The sequence below is a fragment of the Hemitrygon akajei genome, chromosome 4 (genome assembly GCF_048418815.1).
Source record: "Hemitrygon akajei chromosome 4, sHemAka1.3, whole genome shotgun sequence".
Taxonomy (NCBI): domain Eukaryota; kingdom Metazoa; phylum Chordata; class Chondrichthyes; order Myliobatiformes; family Dasyatidae; genus Hemitrygon; species Hemitrygon akajei.
The window spans coordinates 194,438,880-194,453,725 of record NC_133127.1 but is presented as its reverse complement, the minus strand read 5'-3'; the positions used below and the strand labels follow the sequence as shown (position 1 = coordinate 194,453,725).

General features: G+C 45.0%; 1 protein-coding gene across 1 annotated transcript in view; it reads left to right on the top strand.

Moving 5' to 3' along the window:
* The window catches only part of ints4 (integrator complex subunit 4), a 97,389-nt gene that overhangs the window by 33,265 nt on the left and 49,278 nt on the right, over window positions 1–14,846 (top strand). The window contains exons 7-11 of the mRNA XM_073044319.1: window positions 570–658; window positions 3,584–3,704; window positions 6,431–6,502; window positions 10,750–10,924; window positions 12,529–12,734. Of these exons, the coding sequence (XP_072900420.1) occupies window positions 570–658; window positions 3,584–3,704; window positions 6,431–6,502; window positions 10,750–10,924; window positions 12,529–12,734 (663 nt within the window). The remainder of the gene's footprint in view (window positions 1–569; window positions 659–3,583; window positions 3,705–6,430; window positions 6,503–10,749; window positions 10,925–12,528; window positions 12,735–14,846) is intronic.

Below are 14,846 nucleotides of genomic sequence, written 5' to 3'. Positions count from 1 at the left end.
CGTGGCAGTTAGCCCGACACTATTACAGCGCGGGCATTTTGGAGTTCAATTCCGTTGCCGTTCTGTAAGGAGTTTGTATGTCCTCCCTGTGACTGCGTGGGTTTCCCCCAGTGCTCCTGTCTCCTCCCACAGTCCTGGGTGGGGTAATTGGTCATTGAAAATTGTCCCATGATTGGATTAGAGTTAATCGGGATTGTGAGATGCTGGGACGGCATGGCTTGACGGGCCAGAATGGCTAACTCCACACTGTATCACTAAATGAAATAAATTAATTAGTAAGGATGGCAAAGGAAGGCAGGAGAATGGGGCTGAGAGGGGAAGTAAATCAGCCATGATGGAATGGCGGAGCAGACTGTCCTAATTCTGCTCCTATGTCTTTTGCTGTTATTGTCTGAGGGAAGAGTTTGCAGGACTGTAGGGAGTAGGGCATGGGGCTAGTGGTCTGTTATAATCATGCTGTGATTCCATGTAACCGTCTGTGATCCCTGAGATGCTCTTATCAATGTACATGGTTATTGTTGAGAATTATTGACACTGCTTAGTTTAATCAGTCCTCTGCTCTTCTAAAGGCTTGCAAGGCACTAACGGATGACTATGAGCAGGTCCGTTCTGTGGCCGTGCAGCTCGTGTGGGTAATCAGTCAACTTTACGCCGACAGGTCAGTGTTTTTTATTAAACGTCCTTTATTCAGAATAAGTAAATACTCAGTGTAGGGCTATTTACATGCTCACTATCTCTTGCTCCATAGTGTGTGAGTGAGGGGTAGAGTGGGTGTGAGGGAGTGAGGGGTAGAGTGTGTGGGGGAGTGAGGGGTAGAGTGTGTGGTGGGGGTGAGGGGTAGAGTGTGTGGGGGTGAAGGGTAGAGTGTGTGGGTGGGAGCGTGGGGTAGAGTGTGTGGGGGGGTGAGGGGTAGAGTGTGTGGGGGTGAAGGGTAGAGTGTGTGGGTGGGAGCGTGGGGTAGAGTGTGTGGGGGGGTGAGGGGTAGAGTGTGTGGGGGTGAAGGGTAGAGTGTGTGGGCGGGAGCGTGGGGTAGAGTGTGTGGGGGTGAGGGGTAGAGTGTGTGGGGGGGAGCGTGGGGTAGAGTGTGTGAGGGGTAGAGTGTGTGGGCGGGAGCGTGGGGTAGAGTGTGTGGGGGTGAGGGGTAGAGTGTGTGGGGGGGAGCGTGGGGTAGAGTGTGTGAGGGGTAGAGTGTGTGGGCGGGAGCGTGGGGTAGAGTGTGTGGGGGTGAGGGGTAGAGTGTGTGGGGGGGTGAGGGGTAGTGTCTGACAAACTTTTCTCAAGGTATGGTAGAAATTTTATTGACTGGTTGCATCATGGCCTGGTGTGGAAACACTACAAAAAGTGCGTTGTCTGTCATTTCCAACAATGATGTGGAGGAGTTTTATAATGAAGAAGTTGTCACACTGTGACAGTTCCACTCACTCAGCCTCAAAAATCTTGGTCCAATGGGACGAAAAGTCATCATGACTGGAGACTTCCTCAGCTGCAGGAGATGACCATGACGCCTTCTGTGCCTTGTCATGCCCTTCGCTCTCCATGAAGCGTGGCAGCACCACCTTCTTGGCTGTTGGATCTTGTAGTAGATCCACCCAGTCTGTCAGAACAGGCTTCACATGCTGGGGTAGGCATATCCCTATCTCACTGGGACTGGAGCTTCCTGGCTACCCTCACCTGGTTTAGCCCCCCCTGTCGAAGCACTGTACCGGGGTGTGGCCACTGTTGCATGCAAACAGTCACTTGGAGCCACAGGTGAGAGCTGGGTGGCTGGTGGGGACTAAAGGTGGGCGAGCTGCCCCTGGGCGGAGCACGACAAGCCCACCACCTGAGGTGCTGCCCTCCCTAGACACACCATACACCCCACTACAGAAAGTACAATACTACAAAAAGTAGTGGATACGGCCCAGTCCATCATTGGTGAAGCCCTCCCCACTATTGAGCACATCTACACAGAGCGCTGTCACAGGATGCCCACCACCCAGGTTACTCTCTTCTCACTGTCGCCATCAGGAAGAATTTACAGGAGCCCCAGGACCCACACCAGCACGTTCAGAAACAGTTATTACCCCTCAACCATCAGACCCATGAACCAAAGGGGATAACTTCACTCAACTTCACTTGCCCCATCATTGAAATATTCCCACAACCTATGGACTCACTTTCAAAGATTCTTAATCTCCTGTTCTCAATATTGTTTACTTATTGTTAATATTTTTTCTCTTTCGTATTTGCATAGTTTGTTGTTCTTTGCACATTGGTTGTTTGTCCATCCTGTGGGCGCAGTCTTACATTGATTTTATTTTTTGGTTTTACTGTGAATGTCTACAAGAAAGCAAATCTCAGGGTTGTATATGGTGACATATATGTACTTTAATATTAAATTTACTTGAACTCAGTAAACTACAAACTTTTAAGCAATTTAATAACAGTAACTATTTATATAGCACATTTCATACAATGAGATGCAGGCTCAAAGTGCTCTATATAGATTGAAAACATAAATCAATATGGTCATAAAAATATGAGACAAAATTAAAAATCGTACATAAGGACAAAAATTATATAGAATCAAAATGTAATCAAATATACCAAATTATGTAAGTAAAATCAACATCAACAGGCGTTAAGTAATCCTATAAATAGGCTAAATTTAAAAAGTAGGAATAATAGAAGTTAGCAATAATACAAACCCGAGACAATCTGATGGAAATCTCACTGCACGCCCACAGCAATGTTTCATCCTAATCGCTTTATGCAACTGCCTTGCTGCCTCTCTGTTAGCAGGACAATTAGAGATAGAAAATAAATACTAGATGCCATCGGCAGTCATGTCTGTTGAATGCGTGTCTAATAGTTTGCAAAATCTGTGTAACTGTGAGGAGCTATGATGTTATATCACCATATCCTTTCTCAGTTAAAGCTTGGATTTTTAAGAGGTTTGGGGTGGCATATTAGCCTAAAGGTAAACATAATGCCTACAATGCCAGCTGTAGGGTGGGTTTTCAATTTCTGCTGCTGTTTGTAAGGGGTTTGTACATTCTCCCCGTGATGGTGTGGGTTTCCTACAGCTGCTCTGGTTTCCTCCCACGTCCCAAAAGACGTACATATAGGTTAGGGTTAAGGTAAGTTCTGGGCATGCTGTTTTGGTACTGGAAACATGGTGACACTTATGGACTGTCCCCAGCATGGTTAACAAAACTCTACTAGAGCTTCAGTGACCTGGTTTCAATTTTGTGTGAGTTTGCTGTGGGCACTCCAGTTTCCTCCCACGGTCGTACGGGTTAGTAGGTTAATTGGTCACATGGGTGTAATTCAGTGGCACGGGCTTGTTGGCCTGTTACTGTGCTGTATCTCTATATAAAAAATAGGGCTATTAATTTGGCGCTGGAAACATGCCAACACTTGTGGGCTGCCTCTGCAGACCATCACACTGTGTCGGTCGTTCATGCAAACGACGCATTTAATTGTATGTTTTGATGTACGCTAAAGTTAATAATGCAGATCTTTATTCTGTCTGTTCACAAAATAGTAGAGTGGGCTTGTTGGTGCTGTCCATGTTCTCATGCCAGTCTCTTCATTTCTTTAGTATCGTCCCCATTCCGTCATCTAATGAAGAGATCCGTTTGGTCGATGATGCTTTTGGGAAGATATGCCACATGGTGAACGATGGATCCTGGCTCGTGAGAATCCAGGCAGCCAAACTGCTGGTGGGTTAATGGCGGGATTCTTGGCAGTGTGGAGGAACAGAGGGATCTTGGTATTCACATCCATTGATACGTATCTAATGGATAATACAAAGGAGCATAATTTTAAGGTGGTTGGAGGAAAGTATAGGAGGGGGATGACATGAACTGTTGGTGATGTTGTAAATAGTGTAGAAGGTTGTTGTAGATTACAGGACATTGACAGGATGCAGAGCTGGGCTGAGAAATGGCAGATGGCGGTCAACCCAGAAAACTGTGAAGTGATTCACTTTGGAGGGTGGGATTTGAAGGCAGTATACAGGGTTAATGGCTGGATTCTTATCAAAGTGGAGGAACAGAGGGATCTTGGGCTCCATGTCCATCGATCCCTCAGTTACCATGCTAGTTGATATCAGGGGCTTAAGAAGGCTTTTGGTATGTTGGCCTTCATTAGTTGGGGGGCATTGAGTTCAAGAGTCACTAGATATTGTTGCGGCTCTATAAAACTCTGGTTAGACCACACTTGGAGTATTGGAAACACAGATTCTGCAGATGCTGGAAATCTGGAGCAACCCACACAAAATGCTAGAAGAACTCAGGAGGTCAGACAGCCCATATGGAGTGGAATAAACAGTCAAAGTTTCGGACCGAGATGTCAACTCTTTATTCTCCTTTATAAACGCTGCCTGGCCTGATGAGTTTCTCCAGCATTTTGTGTGTCTTACTTGGCGTATTGTGTCATTTCTGGCTGCCTCATTATAAGAAGGAGATGGAAGCTTCAGAGAGAGTGCAGAGGAGATTCACCAGGATGCTGCCTGGATTAGAGAGCATTTCTTTTGAGGAAAGTTTGGGTGAGCTAGGGCTTTTCTCTTTGGAACACTGAGTGCACTTTTTCTGAAGCTGGCATATACTGTATTCTGCTTCTCATTTTACCTCAAGATCGAAGAATGTTTAATGTCATTTCCATACAAAAGTGTAAAGGAGAATAAAATAATTGTTACTCTGGATCCAATTCAGCACAAAAAAAACCACAATAATAAAAAAAAACTCCCCATCACTCAGTCATGTCCTCTTTTCATTGCAACCTCTGGGAGGAGATACAGAAGCTTGAAGACACACAACGTTTCAGGAATAGTTTCTTCCCCTCTGCCATCAGATTTCTAAATGGACAATGAACCCATAAACACTAGGTCAGTATTTTTTGTTCTTTTTGCTTTGCTCTCTTTTTGCACTACTTACTTATATTTTTTTTTATTCCCGTTACGTTGATGATGCTTAAGAGTCTTCTATCTTCATTGCTGTTTCTGTAACAATCTTGTTTTACCAGTCAGGGTTGTTAGCCCGGAGCTGAACCCCTGAACCTGGAGGACCGGTGGACCTCTTAGTCTGGTCTGTACCCTTTGACTTATTTGGCAAGAGCCAAAGCATAAAGCCCCAACTCCAGCCAACATAGCTCTCTAGGTCATTGAGGCACTCAAGCCTCCAAACCCTACAAGTTTCCATTCCTCTTTAAAGTTACTTAATTGTGTGTGTGTGTGTGTGTGTGTGTGTGTGTGTGTGTGTGTGTGTGTGTGTGTGTGTGTGTGTGTGTGTGTGTGTGTGTGTGTACACACACACTGACAAGTTTAATGGTAGGACTAATCAAAATAGGACATACATGGTAAATGGCAGGCCATTGAAGAATGCAGTAGAACAGAGTGATCTAGGAATAATGGTGCATAGTTCCCTGAAGGTGGAATCTCATGTGGATAGGGTGGTGAAGAAAGCTTTTGGTATGCTGGCCTTTATAAATCAGAGCACTGAGTATAGGAGTTGGGATGTAATGTTAAAATTGTACAAGGCATTGGTAAGGCCGAATTTGGAGTATTGTGTACAGTTCTAGTCACCGAATTACAGGAAAGATGTCAACAAAATAGGGAGAGTACAGAGGAGATTTACTAGAATGTTACCTGGGTTTCAGCACCTAAGTTACAGGGAAAGGTTGAACAAGTTAGGTCTTTATTCTTTGGTGCGTAGAAGATTAAGGGGGGGACTTGATAGAGGTATTTAAAATAATGAGGGGGATAGATAGAGTTGATGTGGATAGGCTTTTTCCATTGAGAGTAGGGGAGATTCAAACAAGAGGACATGTGTTGAGAGTTAAGGGGCAAAAGTTTAGAGGTAACACGAGGGGGAACTTCTTTACTCAGAGAGTGGTAGCTGTGTGTTGAGTATGGGTCTTCAAGATTGTTTAATCCCATTTCCAGTACACAAGTGAAGGGGACGAAATAATTGCTACTCTGGATCCGATGCAGCACAAAACAAAACACAATAAGATAAGGATCACAATAGAAATAATAAAACACTATAAATATAAATACATAACATATCTTGTATACAGAGATTGATTGTATGTCTATAAGTGACTCTAGGCACTGGAGTGTTGGTACACAAGGTGACTCTGACAGGAAATGATAAAGTAGTGGTGGTTGGGGGTGTGGAGGGGTGGATTAGTGGATGGAGGTGTTGGTCAGCCTCACTGCTTGGGGAAAGTGACTGTTTTTGAGTCTGGTGGTCCTGGTGTGGATGCTGCTGTCTGATGGGAGTGGGACAAACAGGCTGAGAGCAGGGTGGGTGGGATCCTTCGTGATGTTACTGGCTCTTTCTACTTGTATTTACAATGATGTGCCTTGATAGCATGTAAAACGAAACTTTACCTCAGGAAGCGTGATTAAAATAAACGAATTACGAGCCGGGTTCCTGTGTTTCAGGGTTCCATGCACCAGGTCAGCGTGCAATTTTTGGAGCAAACCCTCGATAAGAAACTGATGTCCGATCTGAAGGTAGGTTAAACTTTTACAAATGCCGTGTCTACTTATTGATAGAGCACTTTTCACACTGATGATATAGTTCAAAGTGCTCTGCAATGGGATAAAGTGCAAACATGAAAATAAAGTAAAAGCTAAAAGACAAAACCATGTTAGTTAAAAGCAAAGTTAAGTAAATAAGTTTTGAGCTGGTGTTTAAAAGTGTCAACTGAGACTGCATCCGTAAGAGTTTTAGGTATTGAATTCCACAGTTTAGGAACATAGTTCAAAAAGCTGATGTGCCAATTATCTTTTGAGAAAGTTTGTTTAGCTTTAAAAGACCAACAGAAGAAGCCCTGAGAGCTCGAACAGGATGATAAATCAAAAGCGATTCTGTTACATACTCCAGTCATAGACCATTAAGAACTTTAAAAGCAAGTAAGAGAAATTTTAAAATGCATTCTAAAGAATACGGGAAGCCGATACAAAGTAGCTAGGACAAGAGTGATATGCTCCCTCATCCTGGTTTTGTTTAAAAGTCTAGCAGCAGAGTTGTGTTTTCGTCTGTTGTAATGGGTGGAACAACTGTCCTTGTGTTCTGAACTTTCCATCGTGTCATCTCCTTCATAGGAGTCTCTGACTCTCACACAACTCTTCAGCGCCCTGGCCTTCCAATTTCTATCATAACAAAAAACAGAAAATGTTGAAAGCACTCAGCAGGTCAGGAAGCATCTGCCGATAGTGAAACAAGACTATGATTCAAGATTATTTAATGTCATTTCTTGTACACAAGTGTAAAGGAGAACAAAGTAGTTGTTACTCTGGATCCGATGCAGCACAAAAAAACAAACACAATAAATATAAATACGTATGATAGCTTATATACATAGATTGATTGTATGTCCATAAAGTGACACGAGGCACAGGAGAGTTTGTACATAAAGAGACTCTTACAAGAAATGATAAAGCAGTGGTGGAGGGGTGGGTTAGTGGGTGGAGGTGTTGATCAGCCTTACTGACGGGAGTGCGACAAACAATTCCTGAACGGCACAGGCAAAATTCCTGAGGAACACAGCAGGCCAGGCAGAATCTAGGAAAAGAGTACAGTCAATGTTTCGTGCTGTTAGCTCTGCATAGGGTGTTCAGGGAGTTAGGTGCAAAGTTAAAGGACAGGACCTCCAGGGTTGTGATCTCAGGATTGCTACCCAAGCCATGTGCTAGTGAAGCTAGAACTAGGAAGATTATACAGTTCAATACACGGTCAGGGAATTGGTGTAGGAGGGAGGGTATAAGATTTTTGGATCATTGGGCTCTCTTCTTGTGAAGGTGGGACCTGTACAGAAGGGACAGTTTGCATCTGAGCTGGAGTGGGACTAATGTTCCGGTGGGAAGGGTAGTTAATGTTGCACGGTGAGGTTTAAAATAAGGTTGCAGGGGGATAGGAAGCAGAGTGCCAGAACAGTTAGTGGAGAGTTTGTGGAGGCAGAAAGACCTCAGACAAAGTTAGGAATCAAAAGGTTGAGCATAATGCAGCTAGTGTCCTGAGCTGTGTATATTTCAATGCAAGAAGTATTGGAGGAAAGGCAGATAATAGTGCTGAACGTGAGGTAGCTGGTTTACAAACAGAGGCAATGTGCAGTGAGGAGAGACTATTGATAGGGCAAAATTATAGTCAATGGGGTGAGTTGCAATGTAAAAGGCGGACAGTATCGAAAAGGGTGAGTACAGGAATGAAGGTGTGTCTGAATGCGCGCCGTATACGGAATAAGGTAGATGAATTTGTAGCATAATTGTAGATTGGCATATATGATGTTGTAAGCATCTCTGAATCATGGCTGGAAGATTATAGCTGGGGGCCTAATGTCCAAGGATGCATATTGTATTGATAGGATAGGCAGGAAGGCAGAGGGGGCAGTGTTGCCCAGATGGTAAAAAAAAGAAATCAAATAATTAGAAGGAGGTGACATTGGGTTAGAAGTTGTTAAATCATTGTGGATAAAGCTAAGGAACTGCAAGGGTAAAAAGACCCTGATGTGAGTTGTATACAGACCCCAAAACAGTCGTCTTCTTGGAAATCTGTCAGTGACGTGTCTGGTGAAGCCTGAACTGGAAAGGGCAGAAGCACCTGCACGTCGGTCATGTTACAGCCATTGAAGGGTCGGGTGGTTTCTCCTTGCAGTCCTGGTACTTTTGATCGAGATCCTTCAGCCTTTGCTCCTCAAATGTTCTGGTGCCTCTGTAGACTGCTAGGCGCCAGGCGTTGCGGTCTTTGGCCAAGACCCTCCAACCAATCACAGGGATACTGCATGCCTTCAAGGATGGTTTCGTGCAGTATTTGTAGTGCTTTGTGGGGCCTCCCTGCTTTCTGGTGCCAGGTGCCAGCTCGGAAAACAATACCATCTTTGGACGGTGGTTGTGTTACATCCGGACCACATGTCCAACCCATCGAAGTTGTGCCTTCGTGATCAGTGCCTCTGTGCCCGAGCTCTCGGCCCATCGTAGCACTTCTGTGGTGGGGACGCTGTCTTGCCACGAGATGCCCGTGATCTTGCGAAGGCATCGCAGGTGGAACTGGTCAAGCATCTTGATGTGCCCGTGGTATGGGGTCCACGTTCCCCAGCCATACAGCAGAAAAGGCAGGGCGACTGCTCTGTAGACTGCCATCATGGTCCAAATGATTGTCATAGCCAGGGTGGTAGTGTGGATAAGCTCCCACTACCTATAAAGTGCTCCAAATGGTGTGCGTCTCAAATTAGCCTCTGATAACCAAGTCCAGCTCCTGGCCTCATGTGGCAGAACTCGTTACACTGACAGGAGAAGAGGCGTAGGTGGGGGTGGGGGGGAGGTCACTGTGCGCCAAAACAGTGGCCTACAAGTTACAATAGGAGATAGGGAATGCATACCAAAAGGGCAATGTTATAATAGTCATGGGGTACTTCAATATGCAGGTAGATTGGGAAAATCAGGTTGGTGCTGAATTCCAGGGGGGGAAGTTTCTAGAGTGCCTACGAGATGGCTTTTTAGAGCAGCTCATGGTTGAGCCCACAAGAAGATCAGCTATTCTGGCTGCCAGTGACTAGTGGTGTTCCACAAGAGTCTGTGTTGGGACCAATTCTTTTTACATTAAATGTCAATGATTTGGATGATGGAATTGAGTGTTTTCTTGCAAAGTTTGCAGACGGTATGAAGATAGGTGGAGGGTCAGGTAATTTTGAGGAAATAGAGAGACTACAGAGGAAGATTCGGAGAATGGATGAAGATGTGGCAGATGGAATGCAGTGTTGGGAAGTTTATGGTCATGCACCTTTGGTAGAAGGAATGAAAGGGCTGACTATTTTCTAAATGGCAAGAAAAATACAAAAAAACTGAGGTGCAATGGGACAGGAGTCCTTGGGCAGGATTCCCTAAAGGTTAATTTGCGGGTTGAGTCTGTGGTGAGGAAGGCAAATGCAATGCAAGCATTCAATTCAAGAGAACTAGAATATAAAAGCAAGGATGTAGATTTTATAAAGCACTGGTGAGGCTTCACTTTGTATTGTGAGCAGATTTGGGCCCCTTATCTTAGAAAGGATGTGCTGAAACTGGAGAGGGTTTAAAGGAGGTTCACAAAAATGATTCCAGGATTGAATGGCTTGTCATATGAAGAGGGTTTGATGGTTCTGGGCCTTTACTCACTAGAATTCAGAAGAATGAAGGACGACCTTATCGAAAACTATTGAATGGTGAAAAGCCTTGATAGAGTGGATGTGGAGAGGATGTTTCCTATGGTGGGAGAGTCTAAGACCAGAGGACACAGCCTCACAATAGATAGGAGTCCTTTCAGAATGGAGATGAGGAGGAATTTCTTTAGCCAGAGAGTGGTGAATCTGTTGAATTCTTTGCTACAAGCAGCTGGTGAGGCGAAGTCTTTATGTATATTTAAGGCAAAGGTTGATAGTTTCTTCATTGGTTAGGGCATGAAGGGATACAGGGAGAAGACAAGAGATTGGGGCTGAGGGGGAAATTGATTCAGCCATGATGAAATGGCAGAGGAGGCTTGATGGGTCAAACAGCCTAATTCTGCTCCTATGTCTTATGGTCTTATAATCACAATTTATTTACTTGTGCACCAGGAGAACAGCCTGGGCACTGCCACCACATTGTTCAGATACCATTTCTATACAGAAATAGGCTAGTATACAGATATTGACCTGCACAGAGGTGGATGGGCCAAAAGGCCCCATGTTTTCTCCTAATGTTTTCATCCTCCTGGTTTTCCACAACCTCCCCCACCCAATCTGTAGAGAAAGCGCAGCGCCCATGAGCGGGCGAAGGAGTTGTACACATCCGGCGAGTTTTCCAGTGGACGGAAGTGGGGCGACGACGCTCCGAAAGAAGCGGTGGACACCTACACAGTCAACCTGATAAACTCAGGGGCCTGCGGAGCATTCGTTCATGGGCTGGAGGATGAAATGTACGGTACGTGGGGCTGATCGTGGTGGGTTTAGTGGATTGTTTTGCGATGTAGATACCTAAAGAACTTTGGCATACCCCCTTGAGATATCTGGGATCTCCCTCACCCATGTTGCCGAGAGGATCACCAGGATCTCGCTGGCCCCTATTTGTGACACTTTACGGGAGCATTGTACACGAAGGACCCAAATCATTGTCGCGGGTCCCCTACCACCCATCCCACTATAGGATCATCAGGGCTAGGACTTCCAGATTGGGTAACAGCTTCTTCCCTCAGGCTGTGAGACCAATGAATACCCTGCCACCTCCGAGGTCTCGTCACCAGGACACTGAGCTGCTTACCAGTACTGTGCACTACAGGCATTTTGAATTATATTGTATTAACGTATTTGTGGTAATGGTTTGTTTTATGTGCTGTGTGTGATATACGTTCAAAGTAAATTCATTATCAAAGTATGTATATGTCACCGTTTACAACCCTGAGATGCTCTTTTTTTTTTCAGTATACTCAGTAACTCTATAGAGTAATAACCATTACCAGAACCAATGAAAGACTGAATCAATGTGTACCCCAGACAATATCTCTTTCCACACCCCCCCACCCTCCCCCATCAGACAGAAGATACAAAAGCCGGAAACCATGAACCAACAAGCTTAGGGACAGCTTTTATCCCACTGATACAAGACTATTGACCTCACAATCTACTTTATTATAGTCATGCACCATACTGCCTGCCTGCACTCACGTTCTCTCTGAGTTACACTTTATTCCGGACTCTGTTACTGTTTTACCTTGTACCAGTATAACTAACTGTTGTAATAAGTTGATCTGTATGAACAGACAAATTTCTCACTGAACCTTAGTACACCTGACAATAATAAACCTATTTACAATTATAGTTTACTTATTAGAAGCTATTTCTAGTTCCTGTTGCATTGTTAGAGGTTTTGTCTCTTAGTCAGGTGTGTAAATGAGGTTGTCGCCATAATCCCATAGCCTGGTTAAAATTTATCCTTGAGTAATTTCACCGAAACTAGCTTAATCATTCACTTGGTATGTCTTCAGAAGTAATTCAGAACCACTTTCCCAGACATATTGGCAGCTTGTACATAGAATGTATGTCCATAAAGTGACACTGGGCACAGGAGTGACTACATAAGGTGACTCTGACAGGAAATGATAAAGTAGTGGTGGCTGGGGGTGTGGAGGGGTGGATTAGTGGATGGACGTGTTGATCGGCCTTGCTGCTTAAGGAAAGTAACTGTTTTTGAGTCTCTCTGGTACTGGCGTGGTTGCTACGTAGCATCCTCCCTGACGGAAGTGAGACAAACAGTCCAAGAGCAAGGTAACATCTAAGAGAAATTTGGATAAGTACATGAATGAGAGGGATTTGGTGAGATACAGTCCAGGTGCAGGTAAATGGGCTAGTTAGAAGAATAGGTCAGCATGGGCTAGATGGGCCAAAGGGAAGATCTCTGCAGTAGATTTCAACTTGGAATCTTTAGACTCCAACCCAGTGGGTCACAGGCGATGCTCGTAGCCGGTTTTACCTTGATTACAGAGCTACACTTCACCAGAAGGTAAGCGGTGTTTCTCCTTTGAACTGCAGAGGTGCGTAACGCAGCGGTGGAGTCCCTCTGCATGCTGGCTCAGGCCTCTGCATCCTTTGCGGAAAAATGCCTTGATTTCTTGGTGGACATGTTCAATGACGAAATCGAGGAGGTGAGGCTGGGTTCGATTCACGCTCTGCGGAAGATTTCTGTCCATATCCGCCTGCGCGAGGACCAACTGGATACAGTGCTGGCCGTGCTGGAGGTGAGCTTCTATTAAAGATGCTGGAAATCTAAGCAACGCACACAAAATGCTAGAGGAACTCTGCAGGCCAGGCATCATCCATGGAAAAGAGTAAACAGTTGACATTTCAAGCTGAGACCCTTCATCAGGTAGGAGGAAAAAGATGAGGTCAGAGTGAGAAGGTGGGAAGAGGAGGAAGAAATACAAGGCGATAGGTGAAACCGGGAGAAGGGCAGAGGGGGTGAAGTAGATGGGTGAAGAAGATAAAGGGCTGGAGAAGGGGAATCTGATAGGAGAGGACAGAAGGCCTCGGAAGAAAGGGAAGGGGGAGGAGTACCAGAGGGAGGTGATGGACAGGTAAGGAGATGAGGAGAGAGAGGGAGTTGGTAATGGAAATGGTGAAGGAGATTGGTGGGGGGGATTATCGTAAATTCATTTTGTGTGTGTTGCTGCTATTGTTGCCTCTGTCCTTTCATTGTCTCACTCAATCCGACTTGCAAAAATTTCTTTTTGAAGTGGGTGTGGGCTCTTCAGGATTTAAGTTTTTTTTATCAACATAGAATTTAATCGTGGTAAGAATATATGTACTGTACCAGAGTAAAGCAGTGTGAAAAGTTTGCATTCACAGACAATTCATTCAATAGATGTGGCTCCCTGAGGTGATAAACCAATCGAATATTTGTGGTTTCCCCCACCCGACCCTGTCCTCCCTCCGATAATGGAAAAATTGATTGAATTGTCCATTCCTAAATGGTATAGAACAGTTTAGCACAGTATGGCCCATGATGTTTATCAACCTTTTAAGCTACTCCAAATCAATCTAACCATTCCCTCCCACATAGCTCTCCATTTTTCTATCATCCATGTATCTAACTAAGGGTTTCTTAAATGTCCCTAATGTATCTGCCTCTACCACCACCCCAGGCAGAGTGTTCCACGCACCCACCACACTCACTGTAAAAATAAAAATCTACCTCTGACACCCCGCCCCACTTTCCTGCAATGTAAGGTGCAATCACCTTATATAGGCCATCTCTGCCCTGGGAAAAGTCCCTGACTGTCTAATGCCTCTTATCATCTTCTGTGCCTCTGTGAAGTTGCCTCATCCGTCTTCACTCCAAAGAGAACCTTTCCTCATAAGGCATGCTCTCCAATCGAGGCAGCGTCCTGGTAAATCTCCTCTGCACCCTCTCTAAAGCTTCCACATCCTTCCTATAATGAGGCGAACAGAACTGAGCACAGTATTCCAAGTATGGTCTAATCATGGTTTTATAGATCTGCAAAATTACCTCGCGGCTCTTGAACTCAATCCCCCGACTAATGGCAAACAAAACACCATACACCTTAACCAACCTATCAACCTATATGGCAACTCCGAGGGATATATGGACGTGGACCCCAAGACCCCTCTGTTCCTCCAAAGTGGGAAGAATCCTGCTGTTAACCCTGTATTCAGCCTTCAAGCTTGACCTACCCAAGTGAATCACTTCACATATTTCTGGATTGAACTCCATCTGCCACTTCTCAGCCCAGCTCTGCATCCTGTCAATGGCCTGTTGTAACCTAAATGATTATATGACAAGTCAAGATGGAGGCCAACTTCCAGATGGTGGTGTTCCTCACGTGTTTGCTGTCCTTGCATCAGAATCTGTCCTCTTTTTTTTAAATGTCTTCCTCCACCTTCTTCTGTTTCTCAGCTCCAGACTTTCCCTTCCGATCTGGTTCGCTCTGACTGTCATCCTTCATCATTGCTCAATCCACCTAATACTTACTGGCCCTCGATTCACCTCCCCCCTTTCCTGTTTACACCAGCCATCTCCCCTCGCCATTCAGTCCTGCAGACCTGAGATGTCGACAGTGTCTCTCCCCTCCCTCCCTCCATTACAGATACTGCTCGACCTACTGAGTTCCTTCAGTAGATTGTTTATTGCCTCATTTTCCAGTGTTTGCAATCTCCTCTCACCCACGATAATAACTTTGCTTGACAACTCAGCTAAATACACTCAAGGACTTGGGATAGGCCATAAGATATAGGAGCAGAATTAGGCTCTTTGGCCCATTGGGGTTGCCTGCAGTTCCATCATGGCTGATTTATTATCCCTCTCAACCCCATTCTCCTGTCTTCTCTCCATA